Raw genomic sequence first — 17,437 nt, forward strand, 5'->3', positions numbered from 1 at the left:
ATATTGTAGACTCTTCCTTTGAAGGACTGCTCACTAATCAGTTGTCCTTTAAGTCAATAATTTTTGCCAAAGCCCATAATTTCATTAGTTTTTCTCAAACTGCTTTTCCAATACCTAAAGAAATTTCTGAATCTTTAAATTGCACTGTGTTCTTGGGTAAAATGCTGCAGAATCAGAGTATCCATGGGTCATCCAGGACCCTTAAATTTATGTCCAATTTCTGAAGATTAGAAATGCTACTGGTTTTTTAGAGTCTAAAGGTAGATCATGACTTCCCAGACTCAATAAGTCACTCCACTTGTCTTTCAGTCATTCCCTTTTTCTTCTTTCAGGCTGGAAAAACCACATGCTATCAGCATTTTTCCATTTCTTCCTTATTCTGATAGGAATACAGACAATATTTCCTACTTTGACTATTAAAAAACTTTGCAAGGAAGCTGCATGTTTCCTGACAGGCATTACTGCCTCAGTGTTGCTCTTTTCAAAGAAACAGTTACTGATCTGATTATGGGGGCTGTTATGCTAGGTAGTATGCAAAGATGGAACTTTTAGGATGGTTCTTACTACAGAGTTGTTACAATTTAAGGTTATAGTTTTCTCTTGAGTGGCCAGTGCTCCTCTGAATCTACTACTTCCTCGTAATATCTGTTGTCTCTAGATTATTTTGTAAAATGAGATGTGTCCCATTTTTTCCAATGGTCAAACTTGACAATTCTGTCTTGAGAAGGATTGATGTTACAGTGTCTTTACAGGGTGATTTACTAACCTTTTCTTGTACTGGGATAAGTGTTCCTTTTTCTGAAGATTTCTCTCCGAGGAGATTAGAGTTTAATTGAATGTCTGCTTAAGGAGACTTTCTCCCTAAGAAGAAACCCCTTTTTCAGTGATAGGGAGATGTTCTTTCCCTCTTGCATTCCAGAGAAAGGCTGCCCCTGTAGGCAGATCCCTGCAATGTGGACAGATAAACAGATGTTACAGGCAGGCACAGGAGAGAAGACAAGGAAGGAAAGGGGCTGGAAGGAGACAGGAGTTTGTGTCTTTTTCAGGCCCAGCACTGCTTTGCAGGCTGGTGCAGTTTTCTCTTTGTAATTTTTTTATCATTCTCATCTTCAGGATAAACCTTTTTTGATTCTTTCCACTGCCTTGGCATTTTGGGGGGATACCTGTGTGTATCTTACTCTACACCACGTAAGAAATTTGTATGCTCCATTAGCTTTCCTTCTTTCTGCTTCTGTGGAAAGTGATGTCTCTTCACATTCATAAGCAGGAACATCCAAGTGAATTGGAACACACTGGTGATTTGACAAAACAATTCCTTTTATCTGCCTATAATTCCCAGAGAAAGTACAATTGAAATCTTTCAGAGGGGATGTGCATTACAGTCCCCAGTTTCTGAGGTAGCATCTGCCATTGTCATGAGGTCCAACTTGAGATGTCTTCTGTAGAAATTAAAATTTCCCTTAAGAAAGAAGACAGGCTTTAAAAAAACCCAACAACAAACCCAAAACAACACAGGATGAATACCAACCAACCAACCAAAGAAAAATCCCCAAAACAACCTCACCAAGATGACACAGCACCCTCTAATTCTGTCACAGCTCTGGATGCACTGTGAATCCAAAAGTGCTAGTAGACTCATTGTTTTTTGGTTTTTTTTTTTTCTGCAGGCCCATGTTCTATGAACTTGAGTTCTACATTTAATTTTAGGATACTTACAAGACCCTGTAATTTCTACTGTATTTTGGAATAGTTTTCTTATTTCCCCTTATTTTTCTTGGAATTTTTTCACCTGCATTTACAAAGCAATTAGTGAATAAAGTTTGCATTACCTGTCAGAGACACATAAAAGGTAATTTGGATTCCAAGAGCAGTGATGGCTGTACAATTGCCTGGACATGCTATTACAAGTTCGCTGGAAAGCAGGACAGCTTGGTAACTGAGAGCATGAACCTCTTGGTGCCCAGGCATAGGTTGTCTGCTATTAGATAGACTATAGCCTATCTATATTATAGTCCTAGTTCTTGTTAGACAGTGTGCTATGTGATATTTTGTTCAAGCTTCTGCATAACAGCTTTGGGTCTTCTGAAGGTGCTATGTGCCTTAGTGTAGCTCTCAAAAGAATTAAATAGAGATAACTTACAGTATTTTGGTTGAAGATAATGCACACACTATGGCAGTTAGTTGGAATGTCATGAATATGTCCAGCAGTAAATTGGAGATAGTCTAGATGTGTCATAGTGGTTTTGTGGCCGTCTAAAACATGAAAAAGATGCACAGAGGAGTTGTTGCCTGTCATGTTTTTCTACCCATAGTCATTAGATGCTATGATTGCACTAAGATTTCAGAGCAATTCTCCCAGGGCATATTTTATGGGGTTTCATTTATTGGGAAGGTGAAAAGTTCATTTATTTAAGAAGCTGTTGCTAACTATTCAAAATAATATTTAAGCTGTCTTTGGGGTAATCCTTTATGACATACTGAAGAAAAATTTCCCACTTCAAACTATCACTTAACTATAATTCACAATCACCAGAGTGTAGTGATGATCTACAGTTCCCTTTATCTTTATCATTCACCTTTCTAAGCCTTCTGTGCTTCCAAAGCTTCTGCTTGGAACACTATGTAATGTTGCAGCTGCACTGGTAGAGATTTACCTGTCTTTTCTTGTGCACTCAAAGTAATCAGGAAAAGGAGTCCTAGAAGTTGTCTTGAATATCTTGAAAATATAAATGCCTTTGTCCAATAGAAAACAGCATTACTCGCATTCATGAGTTTGAGGTTGGAGGCTGCAGCTGAGTTAACTTGTGTGGGTGCATAAGTGGGTGCTGCCTGAACACAGGTTTAAAGTATTTGGTCCTAAAATAGCATGTACAGCAACAGATGGGAGCAAGCAACAATACCAGTAAGAAATACTGAGGACAAATATGATTTATGTTTACAGCATCTTTATTTTTTTTGGAAGGAGAAATGATCTCTTGTCTGTTAGCAGTCCTTCTTGATGCCCAGGATGCTCTCAGAAAAGTTAGCTATCTTGGTTTGACAGGTCATTCACAGGTGTCCTTGTTTGATGCACCTGATTAATAAGATCAAATCTCAAAGTGTTTATGCTTGCATGCCTGAGGTCAAATCTGTAGCAAGTGTTCCATAGGAGTGCCAAGTTCCGCTTCAAGAATCTGAGCAGTAATACAAATTTTTAGAGTTAGCAAAACATAATAATCTTATCAGTTTTCAACAGATGGAGGTTGGGAAGAAAAAGAATCTTGTCTCAACATGCCTATTTCTTACCGTTAAGACTGAAAGTTCATTTTTACATCTGTGTGATCATTCAACTCACACAGAAAACTTTTCTGATAATACATAAAAGGCAAAACTGACCACATCCTTATTCTTTAAATGTCCTTTTAAAGATGCAAAAATGCTATGCAAACCTTTGTTTTATCTTTTTAGATCTCTTCTGATAGTAGGGAGACCGTTTGTAGTGGTATCCGGCCCTTCTAAAATCCAAATGTCCCAAGTCTCACATGGAAGTTGGACCTCCTGAGATCTTTACCCCAAAGACCTTTCACTAAAGATCCAGATTCTTTAGTTATTCATTCTGCATTGTTGAAGTTAACCAATTGAAACAACAAAAGAACAGAAAGAACATAGCTTCCACAAAAGTCCATAGCTAAAAGAGAAGCCTAAATTTTAGGATATATCCAAGTAGGAGAATGATCTTTTTCTGACCTTCCTTTGCTTAAAACTCATATTTTAGTATGTATGCTCTAAAAAAATCTGAATGTCTTATTCCTGTGCACAACTCCTATCACAGCGGAAGCATTTTTGATAATTTGTGTTATCTTGTGGAATCTCTTCCAGGTTAACATTGGAGGTAGTGAATCATGTTAGTTTTGTATATATGTGTATGATAAATTCATTGTGGTAAATATGATTCTTCAGTTTTAATGGCATGTTCAGAAGATAAGTGTTACATGATATGACTGGTACATTATAGTAATCTGGTGACCTATATAATGTTTTGATTTATATTTTGTTTGCTTTTGCACTCCCATAGAATGGTAAGGAGTCACTTCTATGAAGATCTACATGAAGATTTTGTTTTCAAGTGATTTTACTTAGCAATAAAATTAAATTGGATTGACATAAGTATGTTCTGTGACTTCATGTTGATTACAGATTTTTTAATCAGACACTTTGTAGAAAGAGAACTCTATTTTAGGTTTAATTTTTTTTATTTAATTTTTAAATTTAAATCAAATAGATACTTCTGATTTCCTGAAGGTCTATATACATCTTCTCTCCCTCTGTTTGTAACATGCACACATTTCGAGGTAAGTGCCAGAGGCATTGATTTTCACTCTAGGAGCGCATCACTACCTCCTTAATGATTGCCTCCCTGGAAGCTGATGAGAGTATTTTCCTCCTGCACTTAAAGAAAAAAGTCTTATCCAAAGCCCACTGAAAGTGGTGAGAGTCTTTTAAAAATACTGTGTCTTTGGATCCAAACCAAAGACAGATATGCCTCCTAGGTTACAACCTATCAAGGCAACCTCACCCTTAATGCTTTGAAATGCATATGAGGTAGTGAAGATTTTGTTGTTGTTGTTGTTGCACAGTGAGGATACTTCTGAAAATAACTCTCAGCTGCATTCCCCCTTCCCCTATGAGATTGATAAGGTGATTTTGGCTGGATTTTTTTGATATTGTGATCCTGTAATATTGTACATAAATGTTTTTCTCATAATTCACTTCCTCACAGTATTTGTACTCCATTGGAATTAAAATAGTGAAGTGTATTTATGATTCTGTAGATGTACAAATAGAATAGCTGTGCTTCACTTAATAGCTGTTTGTGACATGCAGATGAATGAGTAAAAAAGCAGAACCAAAATCTTTTAAATGTCTTGAAAATCATGCATTTTGTTGTCTTTTCAGGGACCATATCTGTGAACACATTACGTACACCATATACTGCACCAGGGGAAAGTGAAATCCTTGACTTGGATGATGACTTATATCTTGGAGGCTTACCAGAAAATAAAGCAGGCCTCGTCTTCCCAACAGAGGTGTGGACAGCACTTCTCAATTATGGATACGTCGGCTGCATTAGAGATTTATTTATTGATGGTCAAAGCAAAGATATTCGACAGATGGCTGAAATTCAAAGCACAGCTGGAGTAAAACCCTCATGCTCAAGAGAAACTGCAAAACCTTGCCTTAGCAACCCCTGTAAAAACAATGGTGTGTGCAGGGATGGGTGGAACAGATATGTTTGTGATTGCTCTGGCACGGGCTACCTTGGCAGATCGTGCGAAAGAGGTAGGTTCCATGAGATAACTGCATTTCTGTTTTACAGAATCCTGCACAATGATTAAAAGTGGTAAACTAACATTAACTCTCCTGAGGCAAAAAAAAACATCCTGTTTTTTATTTGATATGAGATGGAACCCTGCTCCAGACTGAAAGGAATAACTCTAGAGGAAAGATCTTAGGGGAGACTCTAAGATGCATGAGGAAGTATCAGTTGCCTATGACAGAGAGTCAGCATTGCTGAGTGTTTCGTAGAAAATACCTCCTTTTTCTCTCATCATACATTGCTGAGTTCTGAAAAGCTTTGTGAAAGCAATTTTAAATAGTATTGCATGGCTATAAGGGTCACATTCCAATTCCAAATGGAGGTCTCGTTCTCTGCCTATTTATGTCAATATCAGTCTGTAATTAAATTTACTTTTGAATTCCACAGCATCACTTAAATCTGTGACCAGAACTTCATCCATGAGTCAAAGCGGAAGAATCAGTGTAGGAACTGATATTTCTTACCTAACTCTTTTTAAAAGGATCCTAGTACCCAAGAAAACTGTTTCTAGTTATCTTAAATCTCTGAGTATCCCTCTTGCCTAGAAAAGGTAACAGTGAAGTTGACAAATGCCATTTATTTTATTGAAAAGGTGGATAGTGGCAAGGAAGGCAGATGTTGAAATTACTTAACAGGTAGAAAATCCTGTAATTAATTTAAAATTATGGAGTGTGCTAACAAAAGATTTTAATGTAAGTAGGCAAATAATAAAAAAGTGTAGTTAATATTTTAGGTGTTTATTTTTATTCTTATTGCAATAGAAAATGTGTCAATGGCAGAAGTTGTATTTTTTCATCCTACATTCGACACAGTAGAGATTCTCTTCAACCTGAAATCTAAACCTAAAGTTTGTTGACTGGAAAGGTAATTTTTTTTTCATCTAGTTTGATTATTTTTTCTAGCTAGTCAGAGGAAACAAAAATGGTTTCTTTAAAAACAAAACCCTAATGAAAGTTTCAAAGTTGTATGTAAATAGATACGTGCATTTATGTAGTATTAATACCACGATATGACTAGCATTTGCAAGAAAATTCTCCGATTTTTCTCGATTTTTTTCCTGCCTTATTTTCTGACAATTTATGCCTTTGGCTCATGGCCAGTTATTCTGAGCTCTCCAGATTGTTGTTACTGGTGGAGTGGAGCTGGCAGAGGGCACAGCCGAGCTGCCTGAGCATCCCCGAAGCCTTCTGTTAAACATGGCTGGTGTACCACCCTGTGGCCAAACTCTCCTATTACATAGGGCACAAGCGAAAACCGGATTTGCGGTTTTTTCCAATGAAAAGCCGGAAAACATGTGCGTTAGAGGCATAAACACGCGCAGATCTGCAAAGAACTTCAAAGCGGGTTTCATCATAACAAATTCCCGTAAATATATTGGACAGGTGGTGATATTTTATATAGAAAACGTTGTCTTTTTTATTTCCCATGCCTTATTTTCAGTCACTGTCCAGTTTAAGGCTTCATTTTCCCGGTGCATGCCCCCAGTGGGAATGGTGGCACTATAGTGGTGGTGTTGGCTTCTCTACAATAATATTTGGTTCTTGTCCAACAGAAAAATGTGCGGCAGTTCAGCAGTATGGGATCATTTCATGCTCTTGGGTTTCCCTCTCCAGAGGAAGCTACACTGAAAGGAGATGCCTTCTCAGTAATATTCATATCCCAAATGGTCATGCATTAGTAAGATTATAGCTTTTGGGATTCTGAAAGCGTCATGTTGGCATCGTACCACACAAAGTTATTATAGCCACTGCCAATGTGCAGTAACTGATAAACTTTTGTATTTGGTGATATAAGCAACACAATTATAATTGTTCAAACCAATTTAAAGAAAATAAGAACATGTTCATTTCAACAAACAATACAGTTTCACAAAGAAAAGAAAGCTTTATAATAAAATATTGGAGATTAAACAACTGGAATATTTAACATTAAGTGATTAAGGTGTCTTCAGTAAACAAAAGCATGTAGCTACTTTTTATTGCCATGATTTATTTTTTGTGCTATTTCCCCTAAAGCAGGAGTGATAACATCCATACTTATCTATACTTGGATGTTTGGTGTACAATACAGAATCTGAAATAATTAGAGTTTATTAGTGCACAAAAACCCTGGAACACCACTTGACCCTATTTTAATTTAGGTATACTTAAAATTACATACATACATACATATATATATATATGTATATATATAATATCCATACCCATTTTATCCTTTTGAAAGTTATTCTTGATTTTACTCTGGATTTTCAGTAAGGTTAAACATCAGTATAATCTGTAGATTGGCTTTAGTAGATTATAGAAACTACAGCAGATGGATGGACAGATGTCACAGCAATATAATTTGGCTTCCTATCTTTCTTTGTAGACCACAGTATGTGACTGCCTCTTGGCAAGGCCTTTTGCAGGTGTATGTTCTTGACTGGATAGCTAGGAACAATGAACAATACTAAAATAATCAAACAGTGATAAGAAAAATTAAGCATGCCAACAAAGATTTATCGAAGTGACATTTCTGAGGGGAAAATATGTTGAAAGTAGAGTGTGTGTAGATGTCCACATTGTGCATGCACAGACACCTGTGTACACACATACCCATTAAAGAAATGTAACTTTCATTCCTTACATTATATCTGGATGCTTTATAATTTAAAATGAAGAAAAATAAAGGTAATATGATGATATATGGTATGAAGAATCATGTGTTCAAAATATTAGAGCAATTCCATCACTGTCTTAACTGATTGGTCCTGTGTGTTAAAGTTCTAGTACCCCTACAATGTGGCTTAGAACTTCAGTCCTGAAATAATACCAGTGTAGGAATTGGGAGAAACCATTTCAACTTCTATTCACATATTATCTAGTAACAAATCACATATAAATAATTGTTTCTATCAGACTGATGGAAAGATTCCCTATGATTCACTAAGTCTGTAGCTTTGGGCCCAGGTGGACTGAAGTAGCTGCCATAGAGAAAACACCAAATGCCTGGGAATAGAACAAAAAATAAATTTCACTCAGTAGCAGCCAATACATATTTGAATACTCACACAATTTCTAGGAGTAAAATGGTATATATCGGGGTGTGTTTTAAGGGCACTACTATTGCTCTACTAATACTGGTAAATGAAACAAGATCAGAGAGCAAACCTGAATACTTGATTACAAGTGATCCAAATTGTTCACATACCTCCTGGAATGACTCTGGACTGCATTGTCTGTCACTTTCTGGGCGAAGTTTGTTTGTGATTTTGGAGATAGCAGACACAGAGAGCGATTTTATGCTTTAAAAACAGCTCTGTGGGCTGCAATACAGTCTTCATATTATTGCAGACACTTTGAAACTGAAAAAGCAAGAAAAAATTAATAATTCTCTCTTTGGGACTTCACAGGCATCACAAGAGGTTCAGAGAAAAAAAGATCCTGTTTTATTTATTAAAATATATGCAGTAGGCATCTGTACTCACCAAGCATCATGTTTTTAAAACAACACAAACCTGACTGCAAAACTTATGAGAAAGAACACTGAAATTCAAGTACCTAGTCCATACTTCTTTCAGTTTAATTTAAATAGGCTGTGAACTGAAGAATAGCATCTGGTTGGAAAATTCTGCCTGTGCCTATAAATATCCGGTTCAGTATTTCTGAGGGTAGGAACAGTTGTAGGTAAGTTTCCAGAAGAGTTGGTGCCTCAGTCTCTTGAGCAATTTAGGTAATTGCAGCTCAAGTGAAAATTAAGGTCCTGAATCCCCTCAGGTCAGTACTAGTCTTTGCATGCTTAGTATTAGGCACAGAGAGGATTGAAGTGTTGTGTGTGTATATGTATATGTAGGAAGGAACACTATCTAACCCTGAAGATTTTAATAAGAAAAAAATCGAAGAAAAAAAACAGAGAAGGGGAACTGACTGGGTTCTTTTTAGGGTTTTGATTTATTTGTGTGTTTTGGTTGGTTGGTTTTTACTTCAGAAGCAGCAAAGGTTTTAATTGTCAAGTTTATAAAAAATATCAAAGAATGAATGTATAAAATACCTTATTATGAATCTTTATATTATGTATTACTGGTTACTTCTTGTTAGTAACTCTACTGCATACACTTACTTGCTGCCACAGAAAAAGACTGTCAGTGATGTTTTACAAGGATTTTCTTGCTATTTTTCTTTTCAATGCTATGAATCCAACATTGAAGTGGTAGTATTGCCGTGAAGACTCTGATTATACAAATGAATAGCAGATTCTGAGCTAAATTTATAGCCTACTATAATTTGATCTAATAATTAAAAGAAAGCTGAACAAGAGAAAAAAGACATGCTGACAATATTTATGTGAGAATATTTAGCCATGTAGATTTCAAATAAAGATGAGACAAACACCTCCTTGGAATTAGTTGGTCCAAAGCAAAAAAAAAAAAAAAAAAAGAAATAAAAATAAAGGGGGCAAAAATTGATACTTAATTTTAGACAAATTGTTCCTTCAAGTTTTGCGTTACTGGTGCCTCTCATCATTCAGCTCACCATCTTAGGAACCAGGCCTTGCAAATTAGCAATTCATTCTTGCCAGTTTTGTGTTTGTTTTTACTTTATTTGTTGTTTGGGCTTTGCTTTTTTCTTTCCCTTGTGATACCTTCGTATTTAGAAAGCCCATGACTTGGAACTCCCTGTATTGAAAGGAGCTAGTTGACATGAGGGAGATTCCTCCTTGCCCAGAGCTTTTAAGTCATTTGATCTTCTGTTCAGTATCCTTGGTCTGTTCTTGGAACATCTGTTTCCAAAATAATTGGCACAGTCTGGTTTAGGAGGATTGAGTATCTAATCACATCAGGTCTGTTCACCATGATGTTAAATACTCACAGGTCATCTCCAATTAAATTAAGACAGTTCCTTCTCTCCTTTTTCTGTAATTTTCTAAAAAAAACTTGGATAATTATAGGAAAGTTGGCAAATTGTAACAGTGCTGATTCTGACAACTTTCTTTTACATTATCTTAAGATAACTTGTTACCTGCAGACTTCCAGTGTTGCTGAATGTTGGATTTGCTTTGTATATGAAAGCCCTCAATACTATTAGTGTGGTGGTTTTTAATAGACCATATAAAAACCCTTTTGTGTTCTTTTATATTAGCATGTAACTTTAGCTTTTTTGCTAGAATTCTTTATCTAAATCTTATTTATCTTGATAAAGATCTTGTGAGCTTTTTATGCACAGGCTAGACAGCTAGATATAGGAATGAGTTGTAATATAACTGTAAAATAGACATAGGAATGAGCTCATGACTTTCACTCCCCACTCCCCTCAAAAGAAAGTAAGGAAGAAACAAACACACAAAAAAACCTAAACCCAAAACCAACAAAGAGAAACCCCAAACAGTCAAAAAGCAAATCACCTTTCACTGAAAACTCTGACATGAAATCTCTTTTCAGACTGTTGCAAGTATTTAACCTGTTTCACTGAAAAATTTTAGGTTTTGAATATGCTGAAATCATCATTACTTGCGTAGCTACAAATCATCAAACCTGTCAATGTGTTCTTCTAACCTGTTACATCTGAGGATTTTCACACCAGTATTAGTAATCCCTTTTTTCCAACATCAAACCCTTTTCTCCAAATTTGTACTGGGGAGGTCTAAAATTCTTTACACAGGAGAAGGTCATCCAGAGAAGCTGCAGATGCCCCATCCCTGGAAGTGTTCAAGGCCAGGTTGGATGGAGTTTGAAGCAACCTGGCTTAGTGGAAAGTGGCCCTGCCCATGGCAGGCATTTGGAACTAGATGATCTTTAAGGTTTCTTCCAACCCAAGCCATTTTATGATTCCATTAATGAAAATATCATCTATCATTTTTGCCTCTTAGAGAATTAGTGGAACATTTTGTCCTTCCATGTATCGTGTAGGCTGGAAGTCTTGAAGAGCTCATCTGTCTTTAACAGTATACAACAGATGCAACGGAAACAGTTTTGACAAACTTAGTTATGATACTTATTAAACTTAGTACCAATATTATTAGTCTTTGAAAAGTTGGGACCGCAGTACACCTTTGTTGTAGAAAAGTGTCTCCATTATACTGCAGCAAATTGAAGCATAAGGAAGTTTCCCACGGGTGTTCTCTGCTGTCTTCTCTTTCTGCTCATTGCTCATTTGGTCTGTTATTGGGCGAGTAACTAACATTTTATTCAGTGAGTTGAGGTGCCTCCAGAATTGCACCTTTTTCTAAGAAAGATTCTGTAGCATTGTGTTTAGATTTCATCATCTAACACTTCAACCATTTCTGAGATGGAGAGTTTTTGAGTTAAAGAATGGAAGAAGCTAGGAGGTCTCTAGTGAGGTAGTGGTAGGTAAACAATCAGATGTCCATAAAAACAGGGCACATTCAGATAGTGCATTTTTGCCAATTGAGTAGTGATTTTAGTTATGAAGAATGGATAGTTTTGTATGTTTCTGCAGAGCCTACTGGTGGTCTGCCTACTGACTGTTGTGTTTGGGTGAAGGGTGTTACTCTTTCACTGCTCCTTCCACCATGATGTGCCACTGTCAACAACCCTGAGAGCCATTTCCAAAGGCTGTGGTGCTTGACTGGCCACAATGTTTGTTTGTCCTGCAAGAAAGGACTTCCTAACACATTTCCAAAATGCATTTCCTTTGCTTTCTAGGAACCACAGTGTCTCCCCGTGAGCAGAAATGCAGTCTTTTTGCTACCTTCTTGTTACCAGCCTGGAAGCTGGGAAAAGAAGACTTGTGGCTGGTTGCTCTGGGCTCTAACAGGCTGTGATTGCTCTGTGTCAGGGCCTCTCGCCGGGAGGGTTTCCTGTAATGTCTGAAAGTGACAGTTGTTTGCTCGTCTCGGGGGTTTTAAGATCTTACCCTCAATATGCCAAGTCTAGTCTCAATCCTCTTGTTGAGGCTGTCGTAAGCTTCATGTACCCATTTTTGATTCTATACCACGGGTTTTGTAGTCACGAAGCAATCTGTGCCCCATCCAAACCATGCTGGGCACAGTTACCCATTTTTAGGAGGCTTTTTGCTAACTGGATGATAATTGTAACTGTGGTGGTAGCAATGCTGATAGGTTTATACATGAAGCATCCTGAGGATGGTTATCTAGGTGAATGACAGACATGGCCTTTTATTAGGCTGTAAGGTTTACCTGAATGTGTTTTACTGTCTTTGACCTACTTTGAGTAGTTCAGGCCTAGTTTTTCAAGCATTGCTTTATATGTGATTTTACTGATCTGGTTGAAGATGACTGGGCCATTACAGAGCAATTTAGTTTCTTTAAAAAGCACCAAGATATGCCACTTAAACAAAATAAAACAAGAAAAAAACCTAACAAAAAACCAAATCCAACTTTGCTTATGTAATAATGAAATGTAATATATAATTTTTCTGTGCTAAGTAAATACACATTTGCCGTCTTATCTTTAAGGAGTTTCAGTAGACAGAGCACGATTCTTAAACAACTGATTTTCTCCTTTATGTTTTCAGAGGCAACAATTTTAAGCTATGATGGAAGTATGTTTATGAAAATACAGCTCCCCGTTGTGATGCATACAGAGGCCGAAGATGTTTCTTTACGGTTCAGGTCTCAGCGAGCTTATGGCATTTTAATGGCAACAACTTCCAGGGAATCTGCAGATACCCTTCGTTTAGAGCTGGATGCAGGACGAGTTAAGCTAACGGTCAACCTAGGTAACAACCTCTTCCTCCAAGAAATTAACATTTTCTTTACATTTTTCTTTTTGCTTGCAAACATTTATGAAACAGCCTGTTTTAACATTAAAAGTAAACTGAAATGATATATAAACACATGTCAATGCAACATTTGCGTATGTACATACACAAATACATGGCCATTATTATAATTTATTTTGTTTTCTTTTGCATTTTTTGTATTCTTTATTTAGTCTTAACATAATCCATCACAATATTTTTGTACTATTGTGTATTCTAAAAAAAGAAGACAAATTCATCAGTGGTATTTTTGGGCTAAATAATTATTCTTCATTGTGGAAGGCTGGTCTCCTTCCACAACTTCTTCGCAGTATCAATTCCACAACTTAAATGTGCAAGCAGAAACAACGTGCATGTAGGTCAATTCAGTTTTACCTCCACCAATTAATGTAAAACATGCAAATATATCAAAGACTTTCTAGTTTCAATACTGGAAACATTGCAATTAGATATTCCCACTGATGGATTTCTCGGTCTCCTTTTTTTAGGTGTCAAATCTATAGTAAATCCATCTCCTCTTTTTTAAACAATTCTGTAGTGGTATTTTTGTAGTATCAAACGATAACACAACCCTTCAATGCCCAAAGACTGCGGCCCTCAGCAAACAGCCTTGTGAACACAGGAGGCACAAGCCCTTTTACAGAAAAAAAAATTGGTTTCCTTGTTTAAGGACAAAACGTTAGGGTATGGTTTTCCCTAGTTAAAAAAGAAAAGAAAGAAAGAAAGAAAAGCACTTCTGCCACACTTATGAATAAGTCCGAGTCAGGACCTGAAAGGGAACAGAATTATGCTCAGGAAAATGCACATTTCGTGCAGCCATTCCCATTCAGCAGAATGCTGTTTTTAGAGGGAATTAAGTATTTTATTGTTTTAGTTGCAGATAAATGGTTTCTAGAAAGCATGGGTGGGGGTGAGAAAATAACCGCCCAACCCTCCACTTCACAAAAGTGTTGCTCACTGAAATACTGTCCTGGTGTTTAGCTATCAGAAGGGAGAAGGAGAAGCACAGGGTATCCCAGTTGACTCTTCCCTCGCAGTCCCCTCCAGTGTGGAGCTGGGGCTGCTGCAGGCCGTGGTGGGGAGGCTCCCTGGTGCTTTCTGTAAAGGGGGTGTGCAGGTGCTGCTCCTTGGCTGTTTGCAACCACTTTTCTGATGCGGTTGACGACACATGACAAACTCAGCTATATGGAAACAAAATCTAGGTTTGATGGTATATCTGTTCCTCAAAGGTATAAACCAGGACTAACTGTAAAATCAAGTAGCGTGGTGGAGAGTTTAGATTTATTTTTTCAGCAATAAATAAATGCAGGTAGCTCAGCAGATGATTGTGGACAGATCAGGTTATTCACTTTACATACAAAACACCAGCCTCTGCCTACTTCTATAGTTTGTGAAAGTAAATAAAAAGTAAACAAATCCATGCCCTAGCAATATTGTTCCTTCCTCTGACACCCCTTTTTTTTTCTCTTTTTTAAAGTTTTTTTTTAGTCAGGCAAGAACATAATCTCAAAATATAAAGAACTCTCTTCATTCTCTGATGAATGTTTATAAGTATGTGACTTTTTTTTTTCCTGTGAGTTAATGTAGCTTTAAAGTAACCACTGTTCATTTCTTAAATCTATATATTAAGGATATGTAAACCCACAAAACCTTATTTGTAGACCTAAGTAATGTTAATACTTAGTTTTTGGAGATAAGCCTTTGAGGTATACTATCCACAAGTTGTCCAAGATGTCTGATTGTGGCCTGGCTTGCTCTATGACCCATTGTGACGGAGCACTTTTTAATTGCGTTGAGAGAAATTACCTGTTCTTTCACAGATGGGGAGAAAGTTGCAGCCTGCCTCAGTTAAGCATCTTTGACTTTTAATCCTAATTTTTCACTTAGATTTGTCACCATGTAGCTTTGTTTGAAATTGGCCATTTTTACCCTATTTGTCGTTTCTATTTATAAAGATTTATCGCAGTATATCTGGGTTATAACAGTCTGTAAACACTGATGATATGGAGTGGCCATATTTGCATGTGTCTGTCCCCGGAAGGGTGGACTGTGATTTTATTGGATGTCTGCAGCTATTACCTTGAAGGATAAATTTTCATTTTTCATCTATTCTTCCCCATCTAGACTGTATCAGGATTAACTGTAATTCCAGTAAGTGCCTATTCAAACTTTTTAAAATGTTATTCCACCATTATAAAATATGCAAACTAGATGAAAAAGATTGTGGACAGCTTGCAAGCACTCAATAATTTAGTAATGAAATGTGATGATTAATTATCATTGTGTAAAAAGTCATCATATACTCTAGCACGTAATTTATGTCCTTCCCATAGGACGTAACTTTAGCTAAAATACTAAAAAGTATCCTACAGTTTGTAAACAAACATAGAGGAAATGGTACCTGTAGTACTGTATTATTCTGGATGGGCTATTTTATTTACAGTAGCCATAGAATTTTTGAACCAGCTTTTCTGATAAGCTGTCACACATTTTTTACCCCGTGTCCTCCTTCTAGTTTTCTTGACATTTTGGCTTCAACTTGTGGTGAGACTGTTGGAACATAATTGTTTGTACTACACAAATTTCTATTTATAATCTTCCAAGACAATTAACTATATTTACTGGTTGGTTATAGCACAATTGGTTTTGCCTAATCTTTATGTAAATGTGATACATTGCAATGAGGACATTATTAAGTCTGAAAATAACCATATTTTTATGATGATTTTTTACACTCTAATCATGTAGAAAAAACCCTTAAATTGAACAATTTTTCTCTGTGATATGCATGTTTATGAAACAGAGGGAAACATTTGCCAGATGAATGGACTAAATTTTAACTTCTCTGATATTATTTGGATTAAGAGGCTATATTCTGAAAGGAGAAAAAGGACTGTGATTTTATTTTGAGTCTATGGAATTCCTGAATGGTGTCAACAAAATTATTGATAGTAAGTATGGTAGACTTGAGTTTTGGGTTGTTCTTTTCTTTCCCTTCTTAACAGGTTTTGCAGGCCAGAGGACTGGCTTTATGAAAATAGAAACAAAGCTAAACAACAAACTCCATAGGTGTAATTTGTAGTTGTTAGTAGTTAAAAGACATTAACATAACATTCCTTAATAATTTTATAACCTACAGAGAAAAACAAGGATCTGCAGTTGTCATTTGGTAATAGATTTTTCAATTAATGATTTTACAAGACAAAAATACAGCAATTGTATTAAAAAGTAGAATTTTCTTGCAGCAAGTTTTTAATCTAAATCACACCTAAATCCAGACAGACTTTTCAATAGAATAAAGAAAATGCTTGTAGGTACAAAGACATAAAGATAGCTTTCTTATATATTAAAAAATAAAATTAAAAAATAAAAATTTCCTGCTTATAAACGCAAATATTTTCTATTGCCACTTACTAAAATGTATAAAACCATGAAAAATCTCAGAAATATTTTGTTGGTCTGCCACAGGACACTAATTTTTTATACTGATGAAGTCCCAATGAGAAAAAGCTTTTGAAGTGTAAGACAAACAACTTTTTGAGCTGAAATGTAATGAGATTTCCTGCTGCTTGTAAATTCCTTTTTCCCTAGAAAAGCAATATTGCTTTTTTTCTTAACTTCCTTACTAAAATCAGAAAATCCCTTTGAAAACAGAATTACTAACATAGGGGAAAAAAAACAGGAATAAAGCCAGAATATAACAGGTGTTTTCATTTTTTTTATCTCTTTTGGACTAAACGATGTGTCATAAAAATAAATTTAAATGGTTTCTAGGTTTCATTTTTAAGCAAGTTTTGGATCAAAAGAGAATCTGCAAACACAAAGTAATAAACCTCCAATTAAGGGGTTGCAAAGATGAGAAATATATGTACTGGATTGAATTAGCAGTTATAAGTTCTTTTTGTTCTCATACAAAAGCAGCATAACCTCTCTACAAAATATCCTTGATATAAAATACTCATAAGTTATTTTTCTTTGCAGTTTGTTTATAGTCTTTTTGTTATTAGAATTGAACTTTGGTGATTAGTTCCATCTCCCTTTGGTGCTTGTGTACTGAACAGGGTTTTGTGAGCTTTCAGTACGGTAAGTACTACAATGTTTTCTTATCTGCACTCATTGTGCTTTTTCAACAACCAGATAACATGTCTTAATTTTTAGATTATGAAGAATTACTGCTCTTAGCAGTCCTTAAAAAATACTTGATTATTAGGCAATATAATGGGGGTTTGCTTAGAAGTTAGTCATGTTGATGTAACGTCAGTGTTGGGACTGCAATATTATTTGTTATACCTAGACTAGTAAAAGAGCTAATGTCAGGATGAAGCTATCTGGTTTGAATTTGGAGAGAGAGCTTTGGAAAAAA

The 17,437-nt window shown here is 36.1% G+C and overlaps 1 protein-coding gene across 22 annotated transcripts in view; it reads left to right on the top strand.

Moving 5' to 3' along the window:
* The window catches only part of NRXN1 (neurexin 1), a 705,404-nt gene that overhangs the window by 283,819 nt on the left and 404,148 nt on the right, over positions 1 to 17,437 (top strand). For 13 of the 22 annotated variants that reach the window (XM_029965155.1, XM_029965156.1, XM_029965160.1 and 10 more), the window contains 3 exons: positions 4,936 to 5,319; positions 12,829 to 13,032; positions 15,199 to 15,225. In XM_029965155.1, coding sequence (XP_029821015.1) covers positions 4,936 to 5,319; positions 12,829 to 13,032; positions 15,199 to 15,225 — 615 coding nt within the window. The remainder of the gene's footprint in view (positions 1 to 4,935; positions 5,320 to 12,828; positions 13,033 to 15,198; positions 15,226 to 17,437) is intronic. The other 9 variants (XM_029965176.1, XM_029965177.1, XM_029965169.1 and 6 more) reach the window with 1 other exon arrangement.

Source organism: Manacus vitellinus, unplaced genomic scaffold (assembly GCF_001715985.3).
Source record: "Manacus vitellinus isolate BGI_N305 unplaced genomic scaffold, ASM171598v3 scaffold_8_pilon, whole genome shotgun sequence".
Taxonomy (NCBI): domain Eukaryota; kingdom Metazoa; phylum Chordata; class Aves; order Passeriformes; family Pipridae; genus Manacus; species Manacus vitellinus.